The following is a 26,766-nucleotide window of genomic DNA, read 5'->3' on the forward strand; positions in this document are numbered from 1 at the left end:
GCTTACGTCTAGCTAATCATTGGCCAAAGGTAAGAATAGGGCGCCCAATCACAAACAAGACACTAGAGTGAGGCTTATTGTTCAACTTGGTTGGCTACCGAGTCAACACCTGCTTTAATCTAATGCCAAAATATATGTATCGTGCGACTACACGATATTGGGCAGCTTCTGCAGCTTATGATCTCACAGCAGTCGATCTCACCACCAATGGAATTTCAATCAACGGACTATTCTAGAATTTGCTTTGATTGTCAAGAGAGGGAAGAGCCTGATACACAAGAAGATATCTATGAAACTATCGTTCCTTCTGGCCTCTCTTAATCTGATCCGACGTGTATCCCTTGTGAAGGCGCTTGATATACTCTCCAAACTTCTTCGCCTCGGCCATGACTGACTCAAGGTGCTGATAGCCAAGTTTCTCCTTACGAAACACAGCAAGCTGCCGTGCGGTTGAAATCATGTTTCGAATCTCGCGACCGTTAAGAGGAGCCTCTGCCAGGTCATCAAGTCGATCTCGCATACTCTTGATGTCCACACCGAGTCTTGGAGCAGTTTGGGGAGTGCTCAAGATGTTAGTGGGGGACGGCTCATTTGCATGCGATATGCGCTGAGACTCAAGCTTCTCGAGCCGGTTGATGAAATTTAGCCAGATCTGGCGCCGCTGGTCTTTCTCCAAATCATTGTATCGTAGACTGAGCTGAATCCGAGATTTGAATGCTTCGTCAAATATACCAACCCTATTACTAGTAAGGATCATAATTCCTGCGCGTTTAGTTAGTCTAGGACGTCGAATACTGAAAAGTGGGTTACAGACCGTCGTAGTACTCCAGGACTCTGAGAAATACTACAGCAACTATCAGCAAGGAACCCGTTAAATGAATTGATTGCATTATGTTACCTGAGACCAGGGCATTCCGTTCAAGACTATCTAGCTTCCGCTGCTCAAGGAACACGTCGGCTTCGTCTAGAAGTACCACTAGAAAGAAGTAAGTAAGGCATACGACTAATGAAGTGGCTACTCACCACATCCCCACGTCTTCCCAAGAAGTGACACGACTTCAAGATACTGAAAGGGTCAGCGTACTGCAATAGTTTGCTGGCTTGAGATGTCCATACACGTTCTACTTCTTCAGCCTTGGTGCCGACGTCGCCACAGGTCACTCTGTATAGAGGCTTCTTGGCGATCTCAGCAACGCTAGATTTCTGTTAGAATGTTCCGCTAGAGAATCAGGTATATAAAATTTACCTTTCTGCAGTGAGAGTCTTCCCGGTACCAGGGCCTCTATATGCGCGGTCAGTTTCCACGGATACAGGGCATAGGTGACGTAGGCACCTACCCATGAAGTAGTATAAAGAGCCCATTTCCTTTCCCATGAATCACATCCGTATCCCTGTCCTCGTCTAAGTGGTTTGTCACCACTGCTTCAACCAGCTCCTTCGTCTGGGGTTCCATAACTAGTAGGTCGAAAGCCTCCTCGTTCCAAGTTACATCCTCTAACAAATCAACTTCCAACTTAACTGAGAGAGTGTTAGCGTATTCTGGCACTGTACCCGTCAACTCAAGTCTTACCCCAGTCCTTCTTTTGCATGTTAAAGCCATAAAGAGATGTCGGGAGGCACATGTAAAATCCATCTCCCAAGTCAGGTACTGGTTCATCCTGGGCCATTACGTCAGGTCCGAGGTCATCCTGGTAGCGGACAGGTGCTTGTTGGCCGCTTGTAGGAGGGTGCATCTGTCTAAAAGTTGCTCTGTCAATCATGTATCGAGAACCAGAATTCTATGCGCTTGTGAGTAATCATCCTCAAGGATAGCAAATATCAACTGACTGCACCATAAAGATGATCTTCTGAAGTACCCCGAACGCAAACATATTTGCGATGGCGGCATTTCCAAAACATCTGGCCACGCCGTCTCAGGATACAAGCAGTCACGTCATCGACATACTTCATCGGGAAGACCATCATGGCGTTGATAGGGAACTCCTCTGTCAAAGAGGGCAGGCCTGAGAGATTAAGAGTCGAATTGAATCGTTGAAAGTTGCCATCAAAATCCCAGTAGCTAACTCTGATTAATGCCTGGAAATCGCCTTTGGTTGTTGGACTGCCAAATATAGCAAGCCAACTAGTTGCAGTATATGCTTGCCACTGAGCCACAGATAACCCCTTGAGCTTTGATATGATGATTTGTCCAGGAGCCTGTGTTAGGTAAGAATTGCGAAGCCTGTGTGGAGGATACTGACCAAGACTTACAAAAAGATAGGATAGGTACTTGGCTGTCATCTTGCCCTCGCGGATCAGGGAATCGACCTTGGCCCATTCATCACCGAGATAAACCTTCAAGTAGTGTTGAAAAGCTTCCACTTGGTTTTTGGACTCCTGGCTGAGGTAGGACTTCATTCTCTCGATTCTGTTGCGATGCTGAAACCACCAGAGATAGGGATGCTGAGTTTCCTGTGCACGGCCATTTTCATCCTCCGAGTCGAATGCTGCTCGAGAAATGTTAGCAGGCGATCCAGCGTCCTCGTTGACAGCTACAACAAGATGATTCCAAGCAGCTTTCAATTCGTCTGAGACAACATGAACATTTTCCCTGACGAGAAGTTCAAATTGGCCAGGATCTGGGACCGGCGGGGGCTTGCCACAGCACTCATAGTCACGGTAAGCAATACAAACAATGTCCTTGTTCCGCTCAAGATACAGATCCAGGTTATCGACCAACCGACTGCAACGCAGATGAGCTCGATAAGGGCCATTCTCGACAAGCCAAGGTTCATCTAGGTAGAGACCTTGCTCGTCGGAATTTTGACAAGTGATTCGATTGATGATTTGAACTCTGGGCGGTCCTTGATCAGAACAGGCCAGCCGCTTCAAGGACTCAGATTCTCTCAAGAGCTTGTCCTTGATTTCGAGCTCCTCGATTATCTCATCGTCAGTGCAGGTGCTAGGCATGTTAAGAAAACTGCAAATTTTCCGACGCCAGTCAATCATCATTGGTGCTTTGCGAAGGGTTTGAGATACCAGCTGGTGGATATCTAGGTAGTTCTGAGGTCTAGTTGAGATCTCAACCAAACGGGCGAGGTATTCACTCACCGGAGTCATCTTCAGTGTCTTCGCCATTTGTCGAAGATGGTTTCGAAACATCGCCTTGTGGTCTGAAGACTGTGCCTGAGAAGCTATCCATAGCTGGATGGAAATGAAATGCAGAATCTTGGCCACGGCAGAACGGATTGGTAGAGGACTCAATAGAAATAGTGCTTGGGCTGTGATTAGTGGTGAAAGACGAAGATGGGTCGGAAAAGTGAGATTCACGCTGTTCTTTCAGCCGCTGTGTCTGCCTAATATGCACATTTGCGTCATGTGCTCACCACCGATAACCAATAGCAAGGCGCATGTAAGCGCCAGCCTCGTTTGGAAACAGGACATCGCTTTTTCTTCAATTCTTACTTTTGTGAACTAGAATTTAGCTTCGTATTTCCCAGGCGCCTCCATAACTCTCGGACATGGATCTTCGCGAAGTGTTAAATGCGACTGGGAGCTTAGCTCCGCCAGGCCAGCAGCCGCCGGGTCTGGTTTCACGCGATCTATATCGTCGCCACGGGCATGGCAACCCCCAGAACCACGCTTGTGTATACTGTCGACGGTCTCACATGTCTTGCGATCTTGGGAGACCGTGCACCAGATGCATCAAGCGCAATATCGGACATCTCTGCCACGACGAGCGTTTCGATACTGGTTTGCAGAAGGGCAAAAGTACCCAGCCTGGCCAGACTGCACAAGCCAACACCACGAGTCTACCAAACTCCAATCTTGAAATATGCCACTACACGATATCACGAGATCACACTGGAGGAGCAGAGGACCAGAAATGCGAGATATTGGCCGACTTTGCGAGAAAGCATACTAGAGCATGGACTAATATATCACTTGCGAATATAAACAGTCCAATTGCCAATCCGGAAACTTCTCCTGAAGGTCTCAGATCTCTTTATGGTCCAGGCCACTATGCAACCCATAGTGAATTATTGATGTGAGCGTCTAGCTGTCTATTATTGTTGGTCATTCTATGTTGATGCTAACTATCATTACAGCTATGCTGCTATGTTACCACAAAATCATCAAGCTGGAGTCCAGGCACAAGGCACTTCAATTACTGCTTCTACGCAATCAGAGCCAATAGCTCTTTTTGATCCAAGTGATGCAGCATTATTTACTCAATCTATTAAAAGGCTTTAAGGTCTATACTCTATATATATTAATTAAACTACTTAGCTTATAAATTTAACAGGCCATAGTTAATATATATCTTACCCTTTTAATATAATATTCTTACTATAAAGAGAAATTAAAATTAAGTATTTTATTAATTTAATAATAAAAATAGATAACGTAGTTAATAAGCATGCGCCGCATCCAAGCATACGCCGCACTATACTGTATAACTAAAAATAGCCTACCCTATAAGATCTAACTACCTTAAATAAAATAGCTAAAAATCTAATAAAATTAATTTTAACAATAGTATATAATAAATTATATAATATAATTTTTTTAGATTTTTAAAAAAATTCTTTTATAAAGAAAATGCTATATATACAGTATAAATAGGTTTTTTATATACTAGCTAAATAGAATTTTTTTAAAAATCTAAAAAAATTATTATAGCTTAATTTAACAGTTATATATAAGCTATTAAAGACGCATGCTTATTAACCACGTTATAAAGTTTTTAAATTTAATAGACTTTATAACGAAAAATAATATACTTTCTTTTAAAAACAGAAAAAACAATAGTATTTATTTAGATTTATAAGCTATATAAATTATTACTGTATACAGGCTATTGCCGCCAACCCTCTAGAAAAGCTCTTGTGCACGCCGCAGCCGTCGAAGCGGCATATGCTTGCCACCTCTTATCTTTGTGACTGTCAGAATAATCACAAATACCTTTAATAATCACGCAAGGTAGAATGTCCCATGCCTCCCCCCCCCTCCATCTCGAAAGCAATAATTCCTTCACTGCGTGCAATACGGTCGCGGTCCTCCCCCGACTTCATAACCTTATCTCCGGAGCCGAATTTCCCAAAGTGCACGGCCGGATACAGATTCACTTGATTACCAGTTGCTCCCCTTCGCCGTTTGCGAGCTACAGACCTTCCAATATCGCACCTAAGTTCTTTGCAGCTCGCCGAACGGGCTTGTCCACAAATCATACCAGTTAAAACACCCGAGTCGCCAATGCATATGTTGCATGAAGAAGGAGGATGGTGCTTGTGGCTATATGTTGACTCGAAAAGGATATCATTCTCAACGCCGGGATCCAGAACCCCAAGCACGTTACTCAATGTAGTTAGATATTCAGTCGCTCGTTCTCGAAGCCTCCTGCGAGCATTCAGTCCTTTGAGCTTGGCCAGGTACCCAAGAATTTCCACCGGTAACTTTCTAGCGCTCTCTGACACGCTGTTCTTTATCAAGCAGCCATCTGGGTATTGTCTGGCGAAGTCGTAGCGAACTAGTCCATCGCTAATGACGACGTCGCCGAGCAAAAGCTCTGTCCCGTCCTGAAGAAACGGGACACCTCCGCAAATCCCTACCATTAACGCCAGTGAGATTCCCGGAAATGTCGACCTGCAGCAAGTCGCCACATTCGCGGAATGGGTTGTCCCCATGCCAGGCATATGGACCAGTACAACGCCATGGCGGCCGATAACCCCAAGTGTATACGTATTGGTATCTCCTTCTGAACGGTTGTAGCCACCAGTCCAATGACCGTCAAAAAGCGCCTCAACAGCATCAGCTTCAAGCGTTAATGCGCAGAGAATTGCTATATCTATTTGTAGAGGGTGGGAGGAAACGGGGCTCTGCTGGAACGACTCCGGTCTCCCTGCTTCAGGTGCTTCAGATGCAGAAGTGTGCTGTTCTGCTTGCTCTGATATAATTTCGCCCTCTGGTCCTTCCGTTACCTCAATCATTTCTTTTCCACTTCCGTTCTCAATCCGAAAGCTGAGTGGAAGGTAGTGCTCTGATGGGATGTCGATGCCCCCCATTCCATCATCTGAATCGATTGCGGGGGCCGGGCCAACACAGATAAGCGATGGTGTTTCTGTTTCAGGCCATAATGGATGAGTTGCAATGAGTATCACTTTCAAGCACGTCAAAGAACTGTTTTGTACTCTTGCCATGAGTTCTTCTAGTTGGTTAGGCCATGGTTTCGTGCTCCCCGCTCGCTCCCCCAAAACAGTAACCGTTATAATGACAAACAAGGTCGGGAACATCTGAAAAACTCTGTCGAGTATCCTGAACCAGTCTTCGCAAGTCGAAGCTTCTGAAAATAGTTGAACCACGTCAGCCAAGAAACATATTGGGTGATCGAGTGAGACTTTTTGCAAAGCCTGAACCGCGATTTGTCGAAGTAGTTCTCGTTCATCAAAACCATTAAAGAATTTTGCTGAATCCAGAGACTGTAAAATGGCGACTGTTGGTTTCTTGCTGTCAAGATATCCCCAAACTTCTGCAGCAAATCTCTCAAGACGATTGACCGATTCGTAGCAGCCTTGAACCGTCAACAGCGATGGCTGATCTGACCTCGCCCAGTCTAGGAGTTGTTGTTTCTCCCATATATCATCCGTATAAATATCTCCTCCCGTCAATTCGCAGACATCCTGGAAATTAATGCATTGTTCCTTGATGCACATAGGGTCAAGGATAGCTGATGGGACGCTGCATAAGGTCGGGATGCCCCAGAGGCATGATCGTATAGTATTCGGCGAGCATGACGATAGCGTCACTTTACCCGCAATTACTCCTGGGAGGGGTCAGCAAAAGGGGAAACGGAGAGGGTCAAATACCACCTACCGGACAGATGTTCACGTAACTGCTCGAGCTCAATACGATAGTTATCATACATCCACTGAGTCGTGAATATGCCAGGATTGACAGATCCATGGCTTTGGTCCAACAGCTTCATTGGGGTTTCCAGTTGTCTTTGCACTTCATGCAACAGTCTGAGCAACTTTGTATCCATTGTAAGGCATCGGTTAACTTGTAGTTTCCAGGCGCGCCAGTTGGTTAGGAAGACTGACACGTCATCACGTATGAACCATGTTGTGAAATTTTCAGCTCGACGCAGCTGCATGGCGTTAGCTATCTTGCACAGCGATTCGATTGGATATTCCCGACGGCTTAGTCAACTGCCTCATTTCACGTGAAGCGTCTCACCATTCAATTAAAGTGGCGTTGCTCTCATGACAAGCGATTGGCCAAATTCTGTTTCTTTCAACCTACCCCGCTTAGTATCAAGCTCACTCGCAAGCAATATATCAGGATTACAACCCCTTTGAACTCGCACGCTTTAATTTCAGCTTCCCCTTTACTATAGATAACCTTATAAAAGTTTAATAGATTATTTTATCTTAAAGTTATTTCTAATTATGAGTTTTAACTTTAAAAGCAGAAGCTAAAGCGTTTAACAATATTATAGTAAATAGTTTAATTTATCCAAAGACACTATAGTTATCGTCTTATAAGCTACTTTACTACAAGGTTTTCTCCGCCCATATACTAAACCCCCCATCCCCCCTCCAACTCAAAGCTCTCCATACTGGTGGTTGTCGGCACCGCAGAATGTCTGAAGTCAACCAGTCCCGAGCAGCCCTCGCTATCTTAAGGCTTAACTAGTTGATAGCTACTTATGCGACATAGTTAACAGTAAGTTGTCCGTTCTTGACGTCGTTGCCGGGATCGACAGGAATGCTACCGCACTTAGAACATCCATGCTGTCTAAGCTGGTCGAGGAATGTAACAGACTGTTCCTTGGTAAAAGTTCGGCTGCCAATGCCCTGGTAGAAAGCACACAGGTTTCCAAATGCAAAGGGAATACAAGCAACATGTTCACCGTTACCAAAGTTGCCCTCCTCGCCAGCAGCAACAGCATCACGAACATCCTTCAGGTCGCCATTGGGTGTATGTCCGATACCTCCAACTCCACAAGTGGAGCTTCCACGGCAGTTGATACCCAGGCGTCTGACAAGGAGATTGTCGCCGCGCTTCTCGTAGGACGCAGGACTTTCAGGCGCATCGCGTTCGGTAGGGTTTGTCTTTTCGCTGCGTTTCTCGTAGACAGCCGGGCTCTGACGTGTATCGCGGCTGGTAGGGTTTATGACGACGTTGACAGTCAGCTGCCCGTTAGCAACGTTGTTGCCCGGGTCAGTCGGGACGCTACCGCAAAGCTTGCAGCCATGATCGACGATCTGCTGAAGGAACGTCTGAGTCTGGGCAAGCGAAAAGCTGCGGTCTCCGATGTTCTGATAGAACGCACAAATGGCTGGGTGGTTACCGATGTTGTTGATGTCAACGCAGCTAACATGCTCGCCGTTCCTGAAGGTCTTGTTGGGGTCGATGGCCCTGACTTGGGCAATGAGCTGGCCGAGAGCACCTTTGTTGCCACTGCAAAGGCCGCTGCCTCGGCAGTTGATCCCTAGAGCATCTGACAAGCCAGCAGTTGCGGCAAGTGCAAGAAAGGCGCTTTTGAACATCATGATGAAGTTGTTAGAGACTGAATGAGACTCAAGTGGATTGTTGATAGTGTAGAAGGAATCTGAGTGCAAAGTGTGATGAGTTGTGATGAGTTGTGATGATAATATTATGATAGAATGGCGGGAATGTGCTGCCTTTTATCTTCCAGACCCTAAAGTTGTTATACACTAGTAATTGTGAGAACGTACAACATACATCGCTGAGAAGCAGAAGCGGCCGAAACATGCCTCGTCGAGCGTTTGACCCTGTACTGATCGACTGATGATAAATCAACATCTACTTACCCGAAGCAGATATTTTGATGAGAACGACGTATGAAGCGTAATATTCAACGTAATGAAATATACCGGACCGGCTTCTAAGTGGTAGATACACCCTAGTTTGACCAGTGCTGTGACGAGGCTTTCGCCTTGACCTCTCGAGAAGTCCACCAATCGTTAAGTCACCATGCCACGCGGGATCTCTCAGCGGGATCGACACAAACTCAGGACGCTGTCAGCGGGATCCACATATAGGCTGTCATCGGGGACTGCACTCAGGCCTTTTTTCCGAGACATTTAACGTCATACATAGCATCTACCGTTAAGCAATCAGCTGAAAGCCCGCTAGTGCCAGCCCGTGTGACCCTGGTCAATTGTTTTTCAACCAGCGACGGCCCGTCACTAATGAGTCGCAATTGCCGAGCTCCGCGGCTGACGTAAGGCTCGTACCTACGAATCAATACCTACAAATCAACCAAGCCGGGTTCTTGTATAACCAGCAATTCTACGTGACGTGTAAGAGTCGCTACCTTGAGGGACCTTCTGTTACATCTTACTTCTCGGTGATTTGGGCTTATCGCTCTAAAAGGTCCGCACCATGTAGCCCAAAGTACATAATGACTGTCTCATCGCTGGCCGGGGCATCTTTGAATTCTGTCAAGCTGGTGATATGAGTAGGTAATCTGCCGACTTGAAACAACAAAGCAGTTGGGAAGCGGGGCAAGTAAAGCTTAAGGATCAACAAGTTAACGGCTGTCTCAGATTATTCGCTTTGACATCTAGTTGCCATCGCCAATTATGACCAGGCCAGCTCTCTGTTAAGTAGTGCAATAAAACGGAGTAAGTCACGCTCTATTTGAGGATGCCGGACTAGTCGGGCTTCTAATGGGAAATACTAATAGCGAACGACGTTATGCATTTAAAGTCGATTTAGGAGATGGTTTCTGAGGCAGAAGACAACTTATTGAGCCTGTACAGTTGTTTGAGGGTCTGATCCTCGCGCGGTTATATAGATATAGGCTCCCTCTTGCTGGCTATTAACTTGCTAATGCACAATAGTGGGATTTAAAAAAGTAGGGCTCCTTAAGTTTCAAATCATTATTTAATCGATATCACTGTAGTCTCGCCGATTGGTACATTCGACTGAAGAATTAAACCAAGATATTGCTCTTATCTACTTACATTAGGACAGCATCTATGGCCAATACAGAACTCTGCATTCACTCTATATATCAGCCAATAATTTATTGATCTCGCTTGTCCATCTCCCAGTCTACCCAAGTTCCTTCTCCTGTGAATAGAGTCTTATTAGGACGTAATCATCATCAGATAGGCTTATAAAGCTTATATTCGGCAATTGTATTAGGTAGCTGGTATACTGCCCGGACCGATTTTGATAAGAGTGTTATTTTGAGTTGATAGACCCCACAGCTGATGGCTTACATCACGCGCCTCACACGGAGTCTTATTAGCTAATTAAGCCAAAATTACAACCCCCTTCAACTAGCACAGTTCGATATTAGCTTCGGAGAAAACAGCATCAGACTATTAATCAAATACCCACTTCGGTTAGACAATGGAATTCATCACAAGCGAGGTAACCTACAAGTTCCAGCGACATCGGCGAAGTCATTCTTGATTTTCCCTCTGGTGCTACTCGCAATGAGTCCAGATTCAATAGGAATAACGCGCATCCCGTTTCATTTCACCCTGTTTCAAGCGTCGTTTCTGATGGTGTTACTATAAGTACCATTGATGACGTACTACCAGAGTCGCGTGGTCTTCTTCTATCAACTGATAACCACCATTTCGGAGACAACGGCGATGATGAGTCCGATTGAGGCTGGGGCCATGGATCGACAGTCTCGAGTGCATCAAAATTCACAACATTCATGCCAGCGCCACCCTGTAAGCACAAACTTCCACCGTCACTCACAAAGCCAATTTGGAAACACAAGCGCGGGAGCATGTCAGTAAATGTCGAGCCTCGTATCAACGTCAAAAATACCTTACCTATCTCTAGGGGCGCGCAACTTATCCCATCTACAGCTGGTCATCAGCAAGCTATAGCTGCGGCGCGACAGCAGCTTTAACGATAAATTTTTCTATCCAACAGGAGGGGTGATGGTTAAGCTTAAGTCTAGACTTGTTCGATAGCGCTAACGTGCTTCTCACGTGTGAACTTTTGACTGATTCGGCCTGTCAGGTTTAGGGGGCGTCAGCCACTGTCTCTGCCACTACACAAGCCGGTCAGGAAGTTCCAGGATATTCAAGCTCATTGGCGTGCGCAAGATGAAAGCTGAAAGCTGAAAATTACTTGGCAAGCCTGTCATTCCATGCTTCAACGCAAGGGATGTGGAAGATGGACGGCAATTCGTTTGCTGTGTTCATTTGTCTATAAAACCCAATCAAACTCCCGGTCAAAAGAGTTCTCAACATTCTCCTACATGCAGCAGCCCGCTCAGCAATCTCCATCTACATCTTCAACAATTTAGCAAATATGTCTGTGGTCACCTATACCAACAATTACTCCCAAGTATTCCACCACACAGGTCCGCCACCTACTGATCTGCCAAAACAGACAAGGCTTCTGACGCAAATGCAGGTGTTGACGTGAGCCCTGATGAGCACGCCGCGGCGAGAGTGCAAGAATACCGAGTGGCTACAGTCGAGGCATGCAAGCATGACCCGGATGTGGGCTCTATTCAGTATGGTACAGTAAAGGGCGATGGTGTTGGCAATCAGTGGGCCATTGTGTTTAATGAGGAGAAGTACAACATCATCGTTCATTATGATGTTAGAACAAAGACGACGTTTGGGAAGAGGAAGAGGAAGATTGGGTACACCTTGCAATTGACAGTTGTGCAGGAATGCAGGCCAATGTTAGGCAACGCTGGTGACAAGCCGCCTCGCCGTATTGGGGTGTCCTTGGTTTGAGAGAAACCGAATTTCTCACCGGTCAGGGGTCACAGCTATTAGGTTACAGACGAAGCAACTGCCGTACTATAACTAAAGTAGTCAGAGCCGAATGTGATCAGCCTAAGTTCTCTCTGCTGATTTAAACTCTCAGCCACAGGTCTCAACTGCAAATAGCATATCGAATGTGACAAGTCTCAAGGTTCAGTGGCGCATTTTCTACTGTCCTCTTGGGTATGTGATTGATGTGCAAACTTGTAAGCTTTTTACAATCACAATTTCTTATTAGTATTGAAATGGAAAATAAGTTTCTGTTTTTATTTTCACATCTTTCCTTCCTACCTACCTTTAAAATCTCAAAGCCATATGTAACAGATGCACTTGCATACCCGCGGTCTAGCATATCACGCAATCTGGGGAAGTCTAGATATATTCTGGATGGGTCTAGGGTAAAGCATTGTGTTGTGATCCTTAATCACTTGTGACATAGTGAGGGATTCTATGGGGTAGTATCTGGACAAAAGCTGTTTCGCTGACAGATTATTTGCCAATAAACGATGGTAGGGTTTGAAGGAAGCGGGGCGGCTAAGGTTCCTGGCCCTAATTTAATCGATATCATGCTGCTTGCTCCATAGTCTTGACGAAGGGTTTATTCAAATGAAGAAATGAAGTCATGGTAGTGCTTCTATCCATTTCGCGTCGAGATGCTATTTATAGGCAGTAAATGAGTACGAGTCTAATAACTCGAGGCATTCACTCCGTACATCGCGCCAGTTTATTGTTGTTGCTGGTCCATCTCCCAGTCTAGCCAGTCTCCTTCTCAAAACAGCCCTAGTGCAGCCAAAGGATCACAATCCCTGCAAGGCAGAATCGACGTTTCCGTTTTGGTAAGTGATTCAATTTGGCTAGCGATTCGACAAAATCCCTGTCCATTCGAACTTTATCGTCATGACAGCGGCAGTTGGTCGTGGCTTGTTCTTCTCAGCCCTATCCCGATGACGACCTTGGCCAAGATCGACAGGTTGCCTCTTCCAAATCCCGTGTATTTATAGCCCATTTACTACGACAACATCGCAGCATCGCATCATAGCATCTAGCAATTCTTCTCATTTTATTTCTCAATGGCAAACCAAGACGATCTTGCTCTCCCGTACCGCGGCGCCCCTTTCCCCACGAAATGGCGCCGAAACCACCCACGGTCAAAGAATGGGTGTCTTACGTGTCGCACTAAACGTAAGAAGTGTGATGAAGTCAAGCCAGTCTGCTCGTCGTGCACCCGGACCGGGCAAGAATGTGTTTGGCCCTCTCAGGAGAGCACTTCTCAAAGAGCTATCCCGGAAGACGGCACTGCCAATGAGCCACTCAGAACCTCCGGCCCTTCCCCAGACTCAGCAGCCTTGCAGTCGAAGTCCCGTTCATCTTCTCCTCGGGCCGCGCCGACCTACGGCAACCTAGCTTATCTAAGCGATAACTCGCGTCCGCTCTATCAGCAGTACCTGGATGTCACAGCCGAAATGCTGACTCGAGGGCCCTGCTTAGATGGAAACCCCTTTATTCATTATCTTCTCCCATTGGCTGCGAATGATAAGCTGGTTCTTGATTGCATCCTAGCTATTGGAGGAGCTCATCTGACAGTCAATGATACGACGTCTACTATCCAAAGAGCCCGAGCTTTAGAAGTGGAGACTCGTGGACATTATGCGACTGTACTGTCGGGATTACAGAAGCTCTTATCTTATCAGACGAGTCAGATCGTCCTACCGACGGATGAACAGACAGGGCCACCTACCCCAATCCGCATCCTGCTGATTCTATTACTCCTCTGCGTCTATGATGTAAGATTCTCTCACACGAGAACGTCATGGGACTCGTTGCTAACAGCTACAAGCATGTTCAAGGCCATTCTCGCGGCTCCATGTATCATCATCTCAAAGCTTGTCGACAGTACATCAACCTCCTCACATCCGAGCTTACGCCTCCCAACGAATTGAAACACCTGAAGGGATTTATGCTGGAGCTCTATGCTTACCATGCAATCAAGATCACCATCACGCCTCGCAGCTTTCTATCTGACGAGGTCGTGGAAATCGACCCATCGGTCTATTCATTAGACATACTGAGAGCATACAAATCCAGAGGATTTCTACTCGGCTTTGGGCAGGGTCTGTGGGAGATGGTTCCAGAGATCTCTCAACTAGTCGAAGCCCGCCGGGAAGAAGAGAAGAGAAACATCATAGCCCCTACCGCATTTCAAGAACAGTATGCTTCACTTTTAACGAGGCTCGAAGCCTACAACGCATTCGAAGAAGACACAAATGGCCTATGTTCTCGCGAAGAGCAAGCTACAGCTGTGATGATATATCAACACGGTCTTATCGTATACTTGCAGTCAGCCTTCTACCCCGACATGCTCGCAGATCCGAACCTCGCCGCCGAAATCGACAATCGAGTAGAACAGACCATGTCAGCCTTTTATTCATTGTTTGTTAGCGAGTCGCCATATCGTCGAATGCTCCTCTGGCCGGGCACTATTATGGCCTCAGTCGCGAGACGTCAAGAGCATATTCATGTGTTCCGCGCTGGGTTCTTCGCTAGAGCTTCGCGTACACCTGGTGCAGTCAAGATGGGGGCAAAAATAGTCGAACTTCTTTGGAGTGACCCTGACCCTCGAGCTTTTGGTCCAAGAGGTGTCTCTTATATCATGACCAAGCATGATATTAGCTTGAGTTTATGCTAAGGGACTGTCTTTTTGAGCAGCTTATATATATGTCCGATATGCTGGCATATCGGATTTTTCTATATTATTAAGAGTTTCAATAACGTTCTAAGCAATTATGTCTATCTATGAGTTCTAGTCTGAAAACTGGTAGATGAGATGTGGGTCTATGAGGGTGATATCAAGTGCCTCATTGACCTGAGGACGATCTATACCGGAAGACGCAATGTCTTTCTTGCCGCTTGCTAGGACTACCTACCCCTGATATCGCATCGCGGTCCTCTCAGCTACAGAGATGTTTGTAATCCTAATGCTCTGGTTTATGTTGAAGAGATGTTCTGACTGGCATAACCTTGACCTTACCAGGCATCCAGACTACCAACTCTACAAGAGCTGATGAGAAAGGAAATAGCTTAACAGTAAAGAGCCAAAGAACTACTTGTACCAGGAGTATCAAAAGAACTTTCAGAGCTATACAAGATAAGGATTTGATAAAATAATCGTGACTGCTGCTGTGACGTGACGCTTACATCGCGAGCATTAACCGCGTCATAATTTATGTACATTTTCCAAACCTTCCACACCATTTCGGTCTCCCTTATTGAGATAGCCAGCCACTATACCTTGTGGATCCCATTTCTTCCTGATATTCATGAGTCTCTTGCCTTGGTCCCGTCCCCAGAACGCAGTCGAGCGCTTCTGAAAATCGGCATCTCCAAGATACGATCCTTCCGAGTCCCTGTTGATCTTATCAAAGATATGGGTAAGCCAGGATTGACATTTAGGGTCCTCGGACTGATCTTCCCAAACAACATATGCCGCAAAGTAATGATCGGTCTGCATCGAGAGTGCCATATCTTCCAAGGTGCCATCCTCAGTACTGCGTCGAGAGCCGGGAGCCATCGCGTACCAAAGGGTGAAAGACTTTTCTGTGGGGAGTGATGTGAAGGACTCTTTCAAGACAGAGACAACGTCTGCATCATTGCGGATATAAGAGTTGTCGACTGCATATCTATGACCCTCAGGGTTGGCAGAATGCTGATCGTCGTACTGCTCCGCCATGGAAGTTGGCTGGCAAAACCACGAGATTACGTGTCCTGGTGGTGCTGAGTCCTGAGCCGGCTGCAGCGCGGACCGTGCTTCTTCATCACTATTTTTAAAAGTGACAAAAGAGATCAAGATATGTTCTCCTTCCCGGCCTGGAAAGTGTCGGCCAACTGCCACAATCTCAGTACCCTCATCAAAAGTAGGAGCAAGCTATGTATTGCCTTAGCAGACTTATCATCACGGAGGAGGACAGGTTGGGAACAAACCTTGAGAACCCAAGAAAATGCCGCTTCATAGTCTTTCTTTTCGTATATGTAGACTGATGATCGCATTTGGTTGAAGGCAGGAATTGTTTGTAGATAGAATCTGGTAACAACAGCCGGGAATCCTATACCATGAGGGAGAAAAGCGTGAGCTATATGTTGATTCCTCTCAGAAAGCAAAAGGCTTACCTGGACCTGATCCACGTGCCGCCCAGTATAATTCCGCGTTGGTTGTTTTATCGCAGTGTCGCTTCTCCCCATCGGCCGTCACCACGTCGAGAGCCACCAATCTTTCGCAAGCAAAGCCCCAGTTCTTCAACGATAATGTCAGTAACGATGCTATGGTCTTTCCTTAGTCACGTTACCTTACAATTCCACCCCATCCCTCCTTGCAGAAGAAATCCTCCAAGAGCAACCTCTGGGCAATGGCCACCAGGGAACATGCGGCCACGTAAGCCCAGGAGCTTATTGACCATTCTTCCAGTCATGCTAGGTGATGCTTGCAGCACTCCGGTAGTGTCGTCTAGAAGGAACTCGTGGTACTTGCCCAGGTCGATAAGAATGGCACCCTCTCGTACACTCCAGGCTGCCCAACTGTGACCACCAGAGCGTACTGAGACCCGGGCTCCCAGAGTGCGTGCGAGCCGCACAGCCTCTACGATATGATCCTCCCTGGTGGCCTCGACGACGGCAAGAGGCTGGCTGGATGGTCGGCGGTGGTTGAAGACGCGGCCTACCCTGGCCCGTTCCCAACTCACATCACCTCGCCAGATGATGGGAAATGAAGGAGGCAGTTGAGATTTCGCCTGCGCAAGAGCATCGATTTGCGTCATGGTTGTTGGTCGGGTAGATTTGAGTTTGGCAGGGATGATAGTCTTGCTAATGTGGATGTGCTCTGCTGTACGAATAACCGTCTTTCTTACGCGCCTTATACGACCAGAATTCAATCAACATGGTGGATAATTAGTCCAGATGCTTGCAGAGCCGAAGCTACTCCGCTCAAGTATGATCGGACTGCGGGGGCTCGGGGGATACTGGGACCACATTCCGAGAGGAGGTGAGAGCTAGCTGTCTTAGCCAACTTGGAGCGCCCCCTCAGCCGATCGGAGACGCTCAAAAATGCAGTGGGGGCATCTGTAGTTACTGAACTAAAAGTTAATCTTCAGCGGACAACGCAGCTGAGCGAGTCGCCCAACCACAATTCTTCAATTGATTGCTTTGGATCACACCAAAAGCCAGAAAAACATCTCAGCCATGTCGACGCAAGAGCCCCTTGCTGGCAAAGTAGCCATTGTCTCAGGAAGCGACAGCGGCATAGGTTTTGCCATTGCTCATGAGCTTGCGTCTCGCGGTGCACATGTCGCCATCAATTACCCATTCTCTTCTCAAGCAGACAATGCCAACAATAAGGCAGCATCCCTGCCAACTAAATGCATCGCTGTTTGCGCCGATATGGGTACAACCCAAGGCCCCAAGACGCTGGTAGACGCAACCATTCAAGAATTTGGCCGACTAGACATAGTTGTCAACAACGTGGCGATAGCAGTCAACAAACCTCTTGAGGAGCAGACCCTGGAAGACTGGGATCTGTTGGTCAATGTCAATGGGCGCAGCACCTTCATTCTTACTCAGAGTAGCCTCCCGCACCTAACGCGAGGAAGTGGACGAATAGTCAACATCTGTTCCGCTAGCTCACGAGGTTCTCCTCCCTTGCAGACCATCTATGCCGGGACCAAGGGCATGGTTGATTCCTTCACTAAATGCTGGGCAAAGGAGCTTCCTCCCAAGTACGGGTGCACGGTAAATGCCGTGTCTCCAGGTCCTACCAAGACTGAGGGCTTCCTGGCTGCTGGTGAGGAGGCCATGCGGATCTTGCAGCCTACAATCGATGCTACGCCCGCAGGAAAGCGGATGGGTACACCAGAAGAGATTGCGTTTGCTGTGGGATTTTTATGTGATGAGCGGGCGAGCTGGGTCAACGGTGTACACTTGCATGTGAACGGAGGACTTCACATCGATTAGCTACTACTACAAATTATCGAAAGATTCTAATTAGAAATCCTTGAATACAGTGAGAGATGAGCCATTCGTGTCAAACAAAGACGGTGTACATAAAAAAGATGATTTGAAGTCTTTCATAGAGTACCAGGATACGTTAGGGTGATATTGAACTATCTCACAGTCATAAACCATATCCCAATCAGCGACGGTGAAATACTATAGATTGATCCATTCTTTCGATATAACTAAAATATGACATTTCTATCCTTAGAGCTGACCATCTATTCCTCAGTCAATCCTTCGAGCACTGGAGACATCTGGGATACCAACACCCTCAACAACCTTTGCACCCAGAATCTCATACACGGGGACTTCTGCCAGCCTCGAGACGACGTGGTGTAGCGTCGGCAGAGCTTCCCAATCATGAGGATCAAACTCAAAGCTGGCCTTGTCTGCAGTGAAGACCCTCAGAACTTTACTAGGAACGACCTTGGACTCCTCTGCGTGCGGCACAAAGGTAGCATGCTCCACATCTGCCTTGCCACGATCTCCCACCTTGGGGATGTACTTGTATGCAAAGATTCCTTCATCGTCTTCGCCTCCGATAGTCCCCTTAGAGCTCCCACTGTCAACCTCTCGAAGACCTTCAAGGGTGAATGAGCCAAAATTGACGCCTTGCCATCCTGTCTGGATTCTGTAGCTGTTTGCACGCTTCCAAATGTCGATGGAGCAATACAGCTTTGGCATCCCGAGCTCTTCCCGGCCACTAACAATCGGATCTGTGAGACTTTCCCACAAGATAGGCAAGAATGTACCATCACGAACGGTGCCGTCTTTTTGTACATACTGCACACCATGGATGTACAGCCCAATATGTCTATACCCAGAGCCGCCAAGCCACTCCATCTTATTGAGTGTGGTTTGGGAGAAGCTAGCATATGCGACTGTTCCGGGACTCTTGAATCGGAAAGAGGTAGAAGGAAAGAGATTCTGTAGAAGAGTTCGTGAGGTCTTGAACTTGATGGAGGCTGTTGTGAATGTCGAGTTGGTAGCATTCCTAGCTTCGCCTGTGAAGGTCTGGCGTGGACCGGGGAAGGGTCCAAAAGACACAGGCATTCTCCAGTAGAGATGAGGCTTGCGAGCCCAGTCCCACTTCCTGAAACGATTGGTAGAATTGTCCCATTCATCATGGCCCAAGTTGAAGTTGGTATACGCCATCACTAAGTAAAAACGACTGTTAGTCGTGAGACGCGAGGGTGCATATGCAAGGTTTACTAACTGTCAAAATCCTTATCCGGTTTATCCTTTCCTGCCTGGCGTGAGAACTCTTGGATCCGGTTTGCCCGGTCGTAACGAAATTCTTGGTAGAGACGTAGCCGCTCAGGGACCTCTTCTGGGGAGGTACCTGGTGGTAGAACAACTGCGAGGGAAGCAGCATCTTCGATAGCAACACCTGCACCCTGCCCCTGGTCTGAAAGAACTTGGTTAATAATTCCTGGTCTCAAGGTACACATCACGGGTGCTAATGTCTAGGATGTACTCACGAGGGAGAAAAGGATGAGCAGCATCGCCAAGAAGGGTCAGTCTCTTGTCGGTCCATGTTGGGAGAACATCCATGTCTAGCAGCTCCCATGCCTTGAGGGATTCTGGGCTGGCTTTGCTGAGGAGCTTCAACAAAGCAGGATCGAAATCCTTGTATACACCTAACAACACCGACATGCTCGTCTCGTTGTTCCAGTCTTACCATTATTAGTCAGTAATCTTTGCGAGGTCAACTCTCGACGCAACATACCTTCTTTACTTCCAGGGTCGCTCTCCTCTCGCGGATGGATGCAGACAAAGTTAAACATCTTGTTGTCATCACATGGATACATGACAATGCGTCTGTCGGCGGCATAACATATAATGAGTTGCCCGTTATGTTGTGCAAAATGGGCGGTTTCCGGGTCGTCGAGAACATCTTTACGGGGAACGAGGAAGCGGAAAGCACTCTTGCCTGAACTATATGCTTTCCAGTCCTTTCCAACGACTTTGCTTCGGGAGCGAGACTGTTAAGCAGAGATCCTTGTCAGTCAAATGCCTAGTAGAGGGATGCAACATCGAAGGTCGAAGGTATCGTTGCTTACATGAACTCCATCAGCGCCAACGACCAAGTCGCCCTGAACTTGGCTGCCATCCTCCAAGAAGACGGTAGCTGTTTCTGTGTCAACATCAATAACGCGGCTGGACGTTCGAAGAACCGCGGGAGTGCCAGATCCTTCCGGTGATGTTGCAAGTCGTTTGAGCTCCTGATGCAGCCGAACGCGATGGACCAAGTGCCATGGATGCTGCCAGATTTTGTTTGCTTCTGTGATATCGGCATCACGGACCACTTCATTGGCCGCATTGAACTCTGTAATCTGCAGTCAAAGCGTAAGTCTTTTTCTGTCCAACATCTGGAATCATATCGAGTTTGGAGCTACATACCCGTTCAAAGACATTCGCGCCTATGGTCTCTGCAAAGATACCAAGTCGGCGGAGGATTCCATTGGCGTTAGGTGCGAGGTGCATCGCCGCTCCGACCTCGTTGGCAAAGCGGGATTGTTCCAACAAGGTGACTCGATGGCCCTGTCTGCGGAGGAAGATGGCAGCAGTGAGTCCGCCTATGCCTGCCCCGATAATGACGATGTTGAGCCCATCGGACTTGGCAGTGGTCGTGTGGCCATTGGTGACTGCATGAGAGACGCCATTGGATTCCATGGTGTCCGAGATATGATACGTTGGCTCTTGTCACAACGGCCAGGAACCTCGGAGATGGAAAGTAGCGATGTTTACAGGTAGTTGGCGTTGAATCTCTTTTTATTTTTGTTTGTAGATGCTTCTCAATCGTTTATGTCTGCAGAACAATGGCTTGCGTCTTATCTAAATGTGCTTGAAACGGATTACGCACCAGGATCCTTTGAACCTTAACCTCGGCATTTTGGGCAGAGTTATGATTACGGTCCCGATGCACGACCTCCAGGTACTGTTTTCTCATATCGACGACTACAGGAGGGGCCGAAGATGATTGAGGGGTTCAAGACCACATCGGATCGGCTTGTGGTCGAGACCAAACCACTTTGAGTTAATGCGGCAGGGGACTGTCACTATCCTGTCCTCTAGCTCATTTAGACCAGAAAACACTTACCATTCTAATTTATTCTGCAACCCAGCAGCGTCACGTACCCTTGCATTTTGTGGAGTTTTCTGGGGGAGCATCGGAAAGAGACTCTTGCTATCTAGAGCATCTGCTTTCGCTGCATTGATCCCCGTGGGGAAGACACGCTAGTGGTTGGTGGAGCCGCCCCTCATCCGCGTTAGAGCGCGTCGCTAGCAGATTTTGTCCCCCTTTCCAGGCTAACCAGCCATCAACACATTCAGTGCATGCTTGCCAACCAGAGTGTCCGTTAGGCTGCGCAGGTCGTATTCGAGCTTAAATACATTCCGATATGCCCTCTTTCACTCATTCAGCTTTTCAAGGGCTCTAGGAAATTCGACAGCCGCTCCTATTCTTTTTGCCTGAGGCTCGCGATTCGTCAGCTTTTGCTGTTCATCAGCCAACCCGTTAATTGTTATCCCTTGACCACTTGTACATCAACACCATGTCTATCGATATTCGCAAGACCGACACGGGCACGGCTGATGGCCGTAACGACATGCTGGGAGGTCTGCGCCTCCGCAATGAAGAGACCAACGAGATAATTCTCATACCAACCCCAACGAATGATCCCAATGATCCACTCAACTGGTAAGTCCTCACCTGGCTCATGTCCTCACGCTCGTAAAGCATGCTGAGCACTGCATAGGTCCAAGCCATACCGCTTCTACATTGCCGTCCTCGTCTCGTGCGCCATTTTCTTCAGCAACTTCCTGGCGGCTGGACCGTCTGTCGCCATCGTCAGTACCACCGAGTCCTTCTTTGGTCCACCTGGTCCCGATTTCAGTGCCCAGGTTTCCAAGATCGCCTATTTCTTCACCACCACTGCTCTTCTCCAGGGCATGGGAAACCTGATATGGATGCCCTTCGTTGCAAAGTTCGGCCGTCGACCTACCTATGTTACGTCCTTTATACTCTATACAGCCGTCGCTGCTTGGGCTGGTGGTGCTACTACATACGGCAGTGCTTTGGCTGCGCGTATCCTCATGGGCTTCGCCTCGGGCGTCGCTGAGTGTCTCGCCCCTTTGACTATCTCGGACTTGTTCTTCTTGCACGAGAGAGGTGCCGCCATGGCGTAAGTGACCATATTTTTATACCATACTTGGCTTGTCTAACCACCCACATGAATAGTATATATACCACTGCACTATCCGCTGGTGTAGGTGCTGGAATCATTGTTGCTGGACTCATTACCATCAATCTGAGCTGGCGGTATATCTACTGGGTATCGGTGGCCTTGATTGGAGTGTGTACCATTCTCATCATCTTCACATTCCCTGAGACCGTCTACAACCGTCAGGAGGTTACAGAAGGAACGCATACGCATATCGTAACCAATCGCAAGGATCAGGATGAGGATATTGAGAAGGTTCAGTTTGATGAAGCCTCAGCATCTGGGCACGTATCTAATGCGCCAGCCCAAAAGCGCACATTTTGGCAAAATATGTCCCTGTACAGCGGTACACACACGAAAGAGTCCTTGCTCAAGCTGTTCTTCCGACCAGTTGTCCTCCTCACCCTCCCTCCTGTGCTTTGGGCTACCCTCGTCATGTCTGTTACCATCGGCTTCCTCGTTGCCATCAGCTCCAACTTTGCTGTAGCTTTTAGCGCCACGTATGGCTTCAAGCCGTGGCAATCCGGCTTATGCTTCATCTCGTGTCCCATAGGGGCTGGTGTCGGGGCATTCTTTGGGGGTCACTTTAGTGATAAGGTGGCGGATCGGCTCACTCGGAAGAATGGTGGTATTCGAGAGCCAGAGATGCGACTCCCTGCTATTCTCATCTCGCTTGTGGTCGCGCCGCTGTCACTGGTTCTATATGGTGTAGGCATCGACCGCAACTGGCACTGGATTGTTCCTACCCTTGGTCTGGGTCTCTGTAAGTCTGCGCAGAACTGTCTCCCGCGATTGTAAATGCTTACTCGAGCCGATAGTGAACATGGCAATCGTTCAAGCTACCAACGTTAGCTTGGTCTACACAATTGACAGCTACCGTCCCGTTGCAGGAGAGTTAGCAGTCACGCAGCTGGCGTTCAAGTGTAAGTCTACTGTCTCATAGGCTGGCGTGATCAATGAAGCTGACAAAATGTAGCTGCTTTCGGTTTTCTCCTCTCTTTCTACACGAATCCATGGATTGATAAGAGTGGATATGCAAATGCATTTGGTGCTATGGCTGGAATCTCAGGGGCTGTTATTCTGTGCTGGGTGCCTATCTATATTTGGGGTCGAAGGATTCGCCATGCTACATGGAGCTGGGGCTACATTGAGAAATTTGTTCACTGGAATGTGGATCGTGAGGTGGGCGAGTAGATATTTTCAGGAATTCAGACACGATATGTAAGCCTGGTATGATGAAGCGTATTACTTGATAGCGGTATCCAGTCAGGTACCCTTTCAGAAATTAAAGGTTGCTACCAATTATTTCCCTCGAATGAGATCGCCACTAAGAGACTCGTCATCTCACTGTCGATCTTGTCCTCGTTGTGCCAGGATGAAGTGAAGTCACGACAACAAATAAGAACTCCCCATCTAACAACAGTTGCTCATTGCCTGCTCGTCACAGCCCCTTTTTAAGCATGCCCCCCGTCTAATGTCATGCCTACCCTAGGGTCATTGACTCGAAGATCCCTGTACTAGCGTCCTTTTCCCCGCATCGCCCACATCCCGAAAACCCCAGAATTTACCATACTAAGTTAGTCGTAACGCACTCTAGTTAGTATCATGGCGCAACGTAGACCGGTCCAGCCCAGCAACATCACAACCATCCTTCCACCGTGACAATGATCATTTTTTCATTCTTACTCTGGCAGTTACAAGAAACATGAGCGCCCCGGCCACGACAAAGAGACGCCTGTCGTCTCCTCAACAGAACCCTTTCCAATGCTCCTACTGCCAACGGTCCTTCGGGCGCGTGGACCACTTGACCCGTCATATTCGATCTCGTCAGTGGCAGCAGTGCAATGTCCCCGTCTTCCAATTTACTAACATTCACTATAGATGCGCAAGATAAGCCGTTTCGCTGTCATATTTGTGACAAAGCCTTTGGGCGCCAGTATGTAATCACACCACCGAATCCGCAATCACTAACCTTATTGCGTCGATAAGAGATATCCTCAAACGTCATGTGCTTGGACATAATGGCTCAGAGTCTGGTGCGAAGCGATACAAGCGCATGTCCAATGCTGCGCCCCGTGTTGCTCAGGCCTGTAAAGCTTGTGCGGGATCCAAGCTCAAGTGCGATGAGGATCCGTCCTGCAGACGCTGCGTGGCCAAGGGAATCACCTGCGAGAGAGATACGCGGTTTACAGAGATAGGAGAAAAGACGTCACCAGACACTAGCATTCAGTCTACCATAGGTGAGGATAGTGACCGTCGCTCCTTTTGGGGGCCAAATGCTGAACAAAGCAGATCAAGAACTATTCATACCCGTGCTCGAACCGAGCCAGCTAAGCTTATCAGAAGACGACTTCTCCAAGTTCCTGAAAGGGGTCATGACTCCCGTAGAGGGACAGGAGAGCCGTCCGATAGAACAAGCCGACCTGGCTAGCATTCACCACCACATGTACGATCCGCTTCTCTCTCACGGTCCCCTGGACTTCCGTTTCGATGGGGATACGCGGTTCGACGATGTTGCCATGGATCTCTGGGACTTGCCCTGCAGTCCATCCTTTTATTACAACGGGATTCTGCTGGAGCCAAAAGCATCCGCAGCACTCAATCTTCAGATTCAAACGCCGAATCCAGCCAATAACTCACGCCCAGCTGTCTTGGGTCATGTCGCGTATAAGGAATCAGCCCTTGGAATGTGGGAACCTTCGCAGAATGACCACCTCAACTCCAACATCAAAGCCCTGTCTGTTCTTGGTGACAGTCCCCAGGATGCCATTCAGCTCAACGGCTTGGAGGTATGCAGTCAGCGGTTCAAACCACTATCTGTTGGTCTTAGAGATCAGTTGCTGCTAATAACCTTAAACGCCTGTAAACCCGAAAGCAAACTCGCCATCATCAGAGCATTCCCTCACTCCGAAATACTGTCCAAGCTGATCGAAAGCTTCTTCTCTCACCATCGTGTCCAGATCGACTCGTGGATACATAGCCCTTCATTCGAGCCAAACCAACAGGGCGCAGAGCTTATTCTCACTATCGTCAACATGGGCACCATGTTTGCCGACTCCAAGATCTTGCATTCTCTTGGCTTTGCTCTCCACGAGGTGGCTCGTTTGTCACTGCCTGCAATGTTTGAAAAGGCGAATTCTATGACTAGAGAACTCTGGGCTCTTCAAGCATTTGTTCTGGATATTGAGATGGGCTTGTGGAGTGGTATCAAAAGAAAAATGGAGATTGCAGAAAGCCAGCGCCAGATACCTTACACAGTATGTCATTCTCTTTCTCTTAAACTGTCTCGAATTTTACTTTCATCGTAGAGTGGCTAATTCGATGACAGATGTTACGGCGCAGTAGAAGATTTGGCAAAGCCTATACTGCCGCCGATCCTCCTTTGCCAGAGGATACAGGCGAAATCTTACAGAGCAAGTGGCTTGCTTGGATTGAGCAAGAGAATTACAACAGACTCATCTATCACTGCTTTATTCAAGATACTCAAGTCAGCATCGCTATGTTGACATGTCCCTTGATATCATTCTCGGAGCTTAAGACGCCTCTGCCAGAGTCAAGTGATCTATGGCTTGCTAAAGATGCAGAGGCATGGAAAGCCATATACTTGAGGGAACAGCGCCAACACACAAGGGTTGCGCTATACGATTACTTCCGAAACGCTGCAGACATTGACAGCAGCTATGACGTTCCGTTTTGTCAGCTTGTCATTCTTTCCGGTATCTGGGGAATGGTCTGGCAATGTCTACAAACCATTGCCGTGCTAAACAAGCCGACACATTCAGACCCAGCATTGACTCTTCGGCAGCAAGAAATCATCCAGATACTGCATCGATTCCGCGTCAACATGATGGGCGATGAGGCAACCTGGCAGGATGGTCCGGTAACCATGATGTATCATCTCGTCTATATGCACTTGCACATTCCTTTTGAGGAAGTTGAGCTGTTTGCGGGCAAGGGACACCAGAGTGATGCCCGGCACGCTCTGTCTGTACTTCTAGACTGGACCAACAGCCCAGAGTCACGGAAAGCAATATGGTACGCCGGCCAGATCATAAGAGCAGCAGAGATGTTCGACCCTGGCCGGCTCCGGGGCTTTTACACTATTGCTTTATATCAAGCGAACCTTGCCCTCTGGGCCTATGCGGTGGTGTCACAAGTCAAGGGAGCAAATAAGAATGATCCGATTCTTAACCACGAGGAGATGGTCTGTTTGAACGGGCCGGAATCTCCACTCGTTCAGAGGTTTATTAGCCGAGGGGTGCCTTCGGTTGCAATCATTCAACCATGTGCACCTCAGCACGGTAGTTCCCCCATCCGATTGATGGACCGGGAGGCGGTCGTGAACTATGTTGTTGGTATTCTGAGTGCCAATTTCTCGCACGTCGACGCTGTGCCGCCTTTGGTCGAGAACCTTGAACAGCTTCTAGACAAGCTGGGCCGAGCCGAAATCGACGTATAGGCGGAGCGAAGCCGATGTGGGGGATGGGACGTTGAGTGCGGAATGCCGCCCCTCCTCCGCATCGGTGCTGCTTAGTTCACTAGTCTCACCCTAGCAAAGAGGGGGCTGCGACAGACCTGCGTTGACAGGTGGCCCCTGAACATCCATTGACATAAATCTCTTGAGGCTGTGATTACGCTAGCTTGTCTGACATAATTTTAGATGATAGCACATCATTACATGACTCGAGATCTTCTGAGGCAATAATAGTTCAATTTGCTATCGAAGCTCACATGCTTGACTT

The 26,766-nt window shown here is 47.8% G+C and overlaps 11 protein-coding genes; 6 read left to right on the forward strand and 5 right to left on the reverse strand.

The window, feature by feature from the left end:
* Window positions 1-295: 295 nt before the first annotated feature.
* On the reverse strand, window positions 296-2,949 carry FFUJ_03764 (related to TOB3 (member of AAA-ATPase family); the record flags this gene model as incomplete). XM_023573027.1 has 10 exons in its annotated part: window positions 296-762; window positions 815-844; window positions 899-976; window positions 1,024-1,066; window positions 1,117-1,195; window positions 1,247-1,282; window positions 1,338-1,518; window positions 1,571-1,778; window positions 1,828-2,196; window positions 2,251-2,949. The coding sequence occupies 10 exons, from the start codon at window positions 2,947-2,949 to the stop codon at window positions 296-298; spliced, it is 2,190 nt and encodes a 729-aa protein (XP_023427048.1).
* A 551-nt stretch (window positions 2,950-3,500) lies between these two features.
* Window positions 3,501-4,031, forward strand: FFUJ_03763 (uncharacterized protein; the record flags this gene model as incomplete). Its single annotated transcript, XM_023573028.1, has 1 exon — window positions 3,501-4,031. One exon carries the CDS (start codon window positions 3,501-3,503, stop codon window positions 4,029-4,031), a length of 531 nt encoding a protein of 176 aa, XP_023427049.1.
* A 915-nt stretch (window positions 4,032-4,946) lies between these two features.
* FFUJ_03762 (uncharacterized protein) lies at window positions 4,947-7,021 on the reverse strand (the record flags this gene model as incomplete). XM_023573030.1 has 2 exons in its annotated part: window positions 4,947-6,802; window positions 6,853-7,021. The coding sequence occupies 2 exons, from the start codon at window positions 7,019-7,021 to the stop codon at window positions 4,947-4,949; spliced, it is 2,025 nt and encodes a 674-aa protein (XP_023427050.1).
* Window positions 7,022-7,685: 664 nt separating this feature from the next.
* FFUJ_03761 (uncharacterized protein) lies at window positions 7,686-8,534 on the reverse strand (the record flags this gene model as incomplete). Its single annotated transcript, XM_023573031.1, has 1 exon — window positions 7,686-8,534. One exon carries the CDS (start codon window positions 8,532-8,534, stop codon window positions 7,686-7,688), a length of 849 nt encoding a protein of 282 aa, XP_023427051.1.
* Window positions 8,535-11,292: 2,758 nt separating this feature from the next.
* On the forward strand, window positions 11,293-11,729 carry FFUJ_03760 (uncharacterized protein; the record flags this gene model as incomplete). XM_023573032.1 has 2 exons in its annotated part: window positions 11,293-11,344; window positions 11,398-11,729. The coding sequence occupies 2 exons, from the start codon at window positions 11,293-11,295 to the stop codon at window positions 11,727-11,729; spliced, it is 384 nt and encodes a 127-aa protein (XP_023427052.1).
* A 1,100-nt stretch (window positions 11,730-12,829) lies between these two features.
* Window positions 12,830-14,445, forward strand: FFUJ_03759 (uncharacterized protein; the record flags this gene model as incomplete). XM_023573033.1 has 2 exons in its annotated part: window positions 12,830-13,543; window positions 13,597-14,445. The coding sequence occupies 2 exons, from the start codon at window positions 12,830-12,832 to the stop codon at window positions 14,443-14,445; spliced, it is 1,563 nt and encodes a 520-aa protein (XP_023427053.1).
* Window positions 14,446-14,973: 528 nt separating this feature from the next.
* FFUJ_03758 (related to 6-hydroxy-D-nicotine oxidase) lies at window positions 14,974-16,567 on the reverse strand (the record flags this gene model as incomplete). XM_023573034.1 has 4 exons in its annotated part: window positions 14,974-15,681; window positions 15,738-15,859; window positions 15,924-16,047; window positions 16,100-16,567. The coding sequence occupies 4 exons, from the start codon at window positions 16,565-16,567 to the stop codon at window positions 14,974-14,976; spliced, it is 1,422 nt and encodes a 473-aa protein (XP_023427054.1).
* Window positions 16,568-16,988: 421 nt separating this feature from the next.
* FFUJ_03757 (related to 3-oxoacyl-[acyl-carrier-protein] reductase) lies at window positions 16,989-17,756 on the forward strand (the record flags this gene model as incomplete). The annotated part of the gene is made up of 1 exon (XM_023573035.1): window positions 16,989-17,756. The coding sequence occupies one exon, from the start codon at window positions 16,989-16,991 to the stop codon at window positions 17,754-17,756; it is 768 nt and encodes a 255-aa protein (XP_023427055.1).
* Window positions 17,757-18,023: 267 nt separating this feature from the next.
* Window positions 18,024-20,474, reverse strand: FFUJ_03756 (related to salicylate 1-monooxygenase; the record flags this gene model as incomplete). XM_023573036.1 has 6 exons in its annotated part: window positions 18,024-18,955; window positions 19,015-19,206; window positions 19,280-19,474; window positions 19,528-19,783; window positions 19,862-20,134; window positions 20,202-20,474. The coding sequence occupies 6 exons, from the start codon at window positions 20,472-20,474 to the stop codon at window positions 18,024-18,026; spliced, it is 2,121 nt and encodes a 706-aa protein (XP_023427056.1).
* An 881-nt stretch (window positions 20,475-21,355) lies between these two features.
* FFUJ_03755 (related to HOL1 protein (member of major facilitator superfamily)) lies at window positions 21,356-23,218 on the forward strand (the record flags this gene model as incomplete). XM_023573037.1 has 5 exons in its annotated part: window positions 21,356-21,501; window positions 21,560-21,985; window positions 22,042-22,787; window positions 22,843-22,947; window positions 23,001-23,218. The coding sequence occupies 5 exons, from the start codon at window positions 21,356-21,358 to the stop codon at window positions 23,216-23,218; spliced, it is 1,641 nt and encodes a 546-aa protein (XP_023427057.1).
* Window positions 23,219-23,729: 511 nt separating this feature from the next.
* Window positions 23,730-26,483, forward strand: FFUJ_03754 (probable transcription factor Pig1p; the record flags this gene model as incomplete). XM_023573038.1 has 5 exons in its annotated part: window positions 23,730-23,850; window positions 23,906-23,960; window positions 24,014-24,264; window positions 24,317-25,281; window positions 25,353-26,483. 5 exons carry the CDS (start codon window positions 23,730-23,732, stop codon window positions 26,481-26,483), a joined length of 2,523 nt encoding a protein of 840 aa, XP_023427058.1.
* Between the last annotated feature and the right edge of the window lie 283 nt (window positions 26,484-26,766).

The sequence above is a fragment of the Fusarium fujikuroi genome, chromosome FFUJ_chr02 (genome assembly GCF_900079805.1).
Source record: "Fusarium fujikuroi IMI 58289 draft genome, chromosome FFUJ_chr02".
In the NCBI taxonomy this organism is placed as follows: domain Eukaryota; kingdom Fungi; phylum Ascomycota; class Sordariomycetes; order Hypocreales; family Nectriaceae; genus Fusarium; species Fusarium fujikuroi.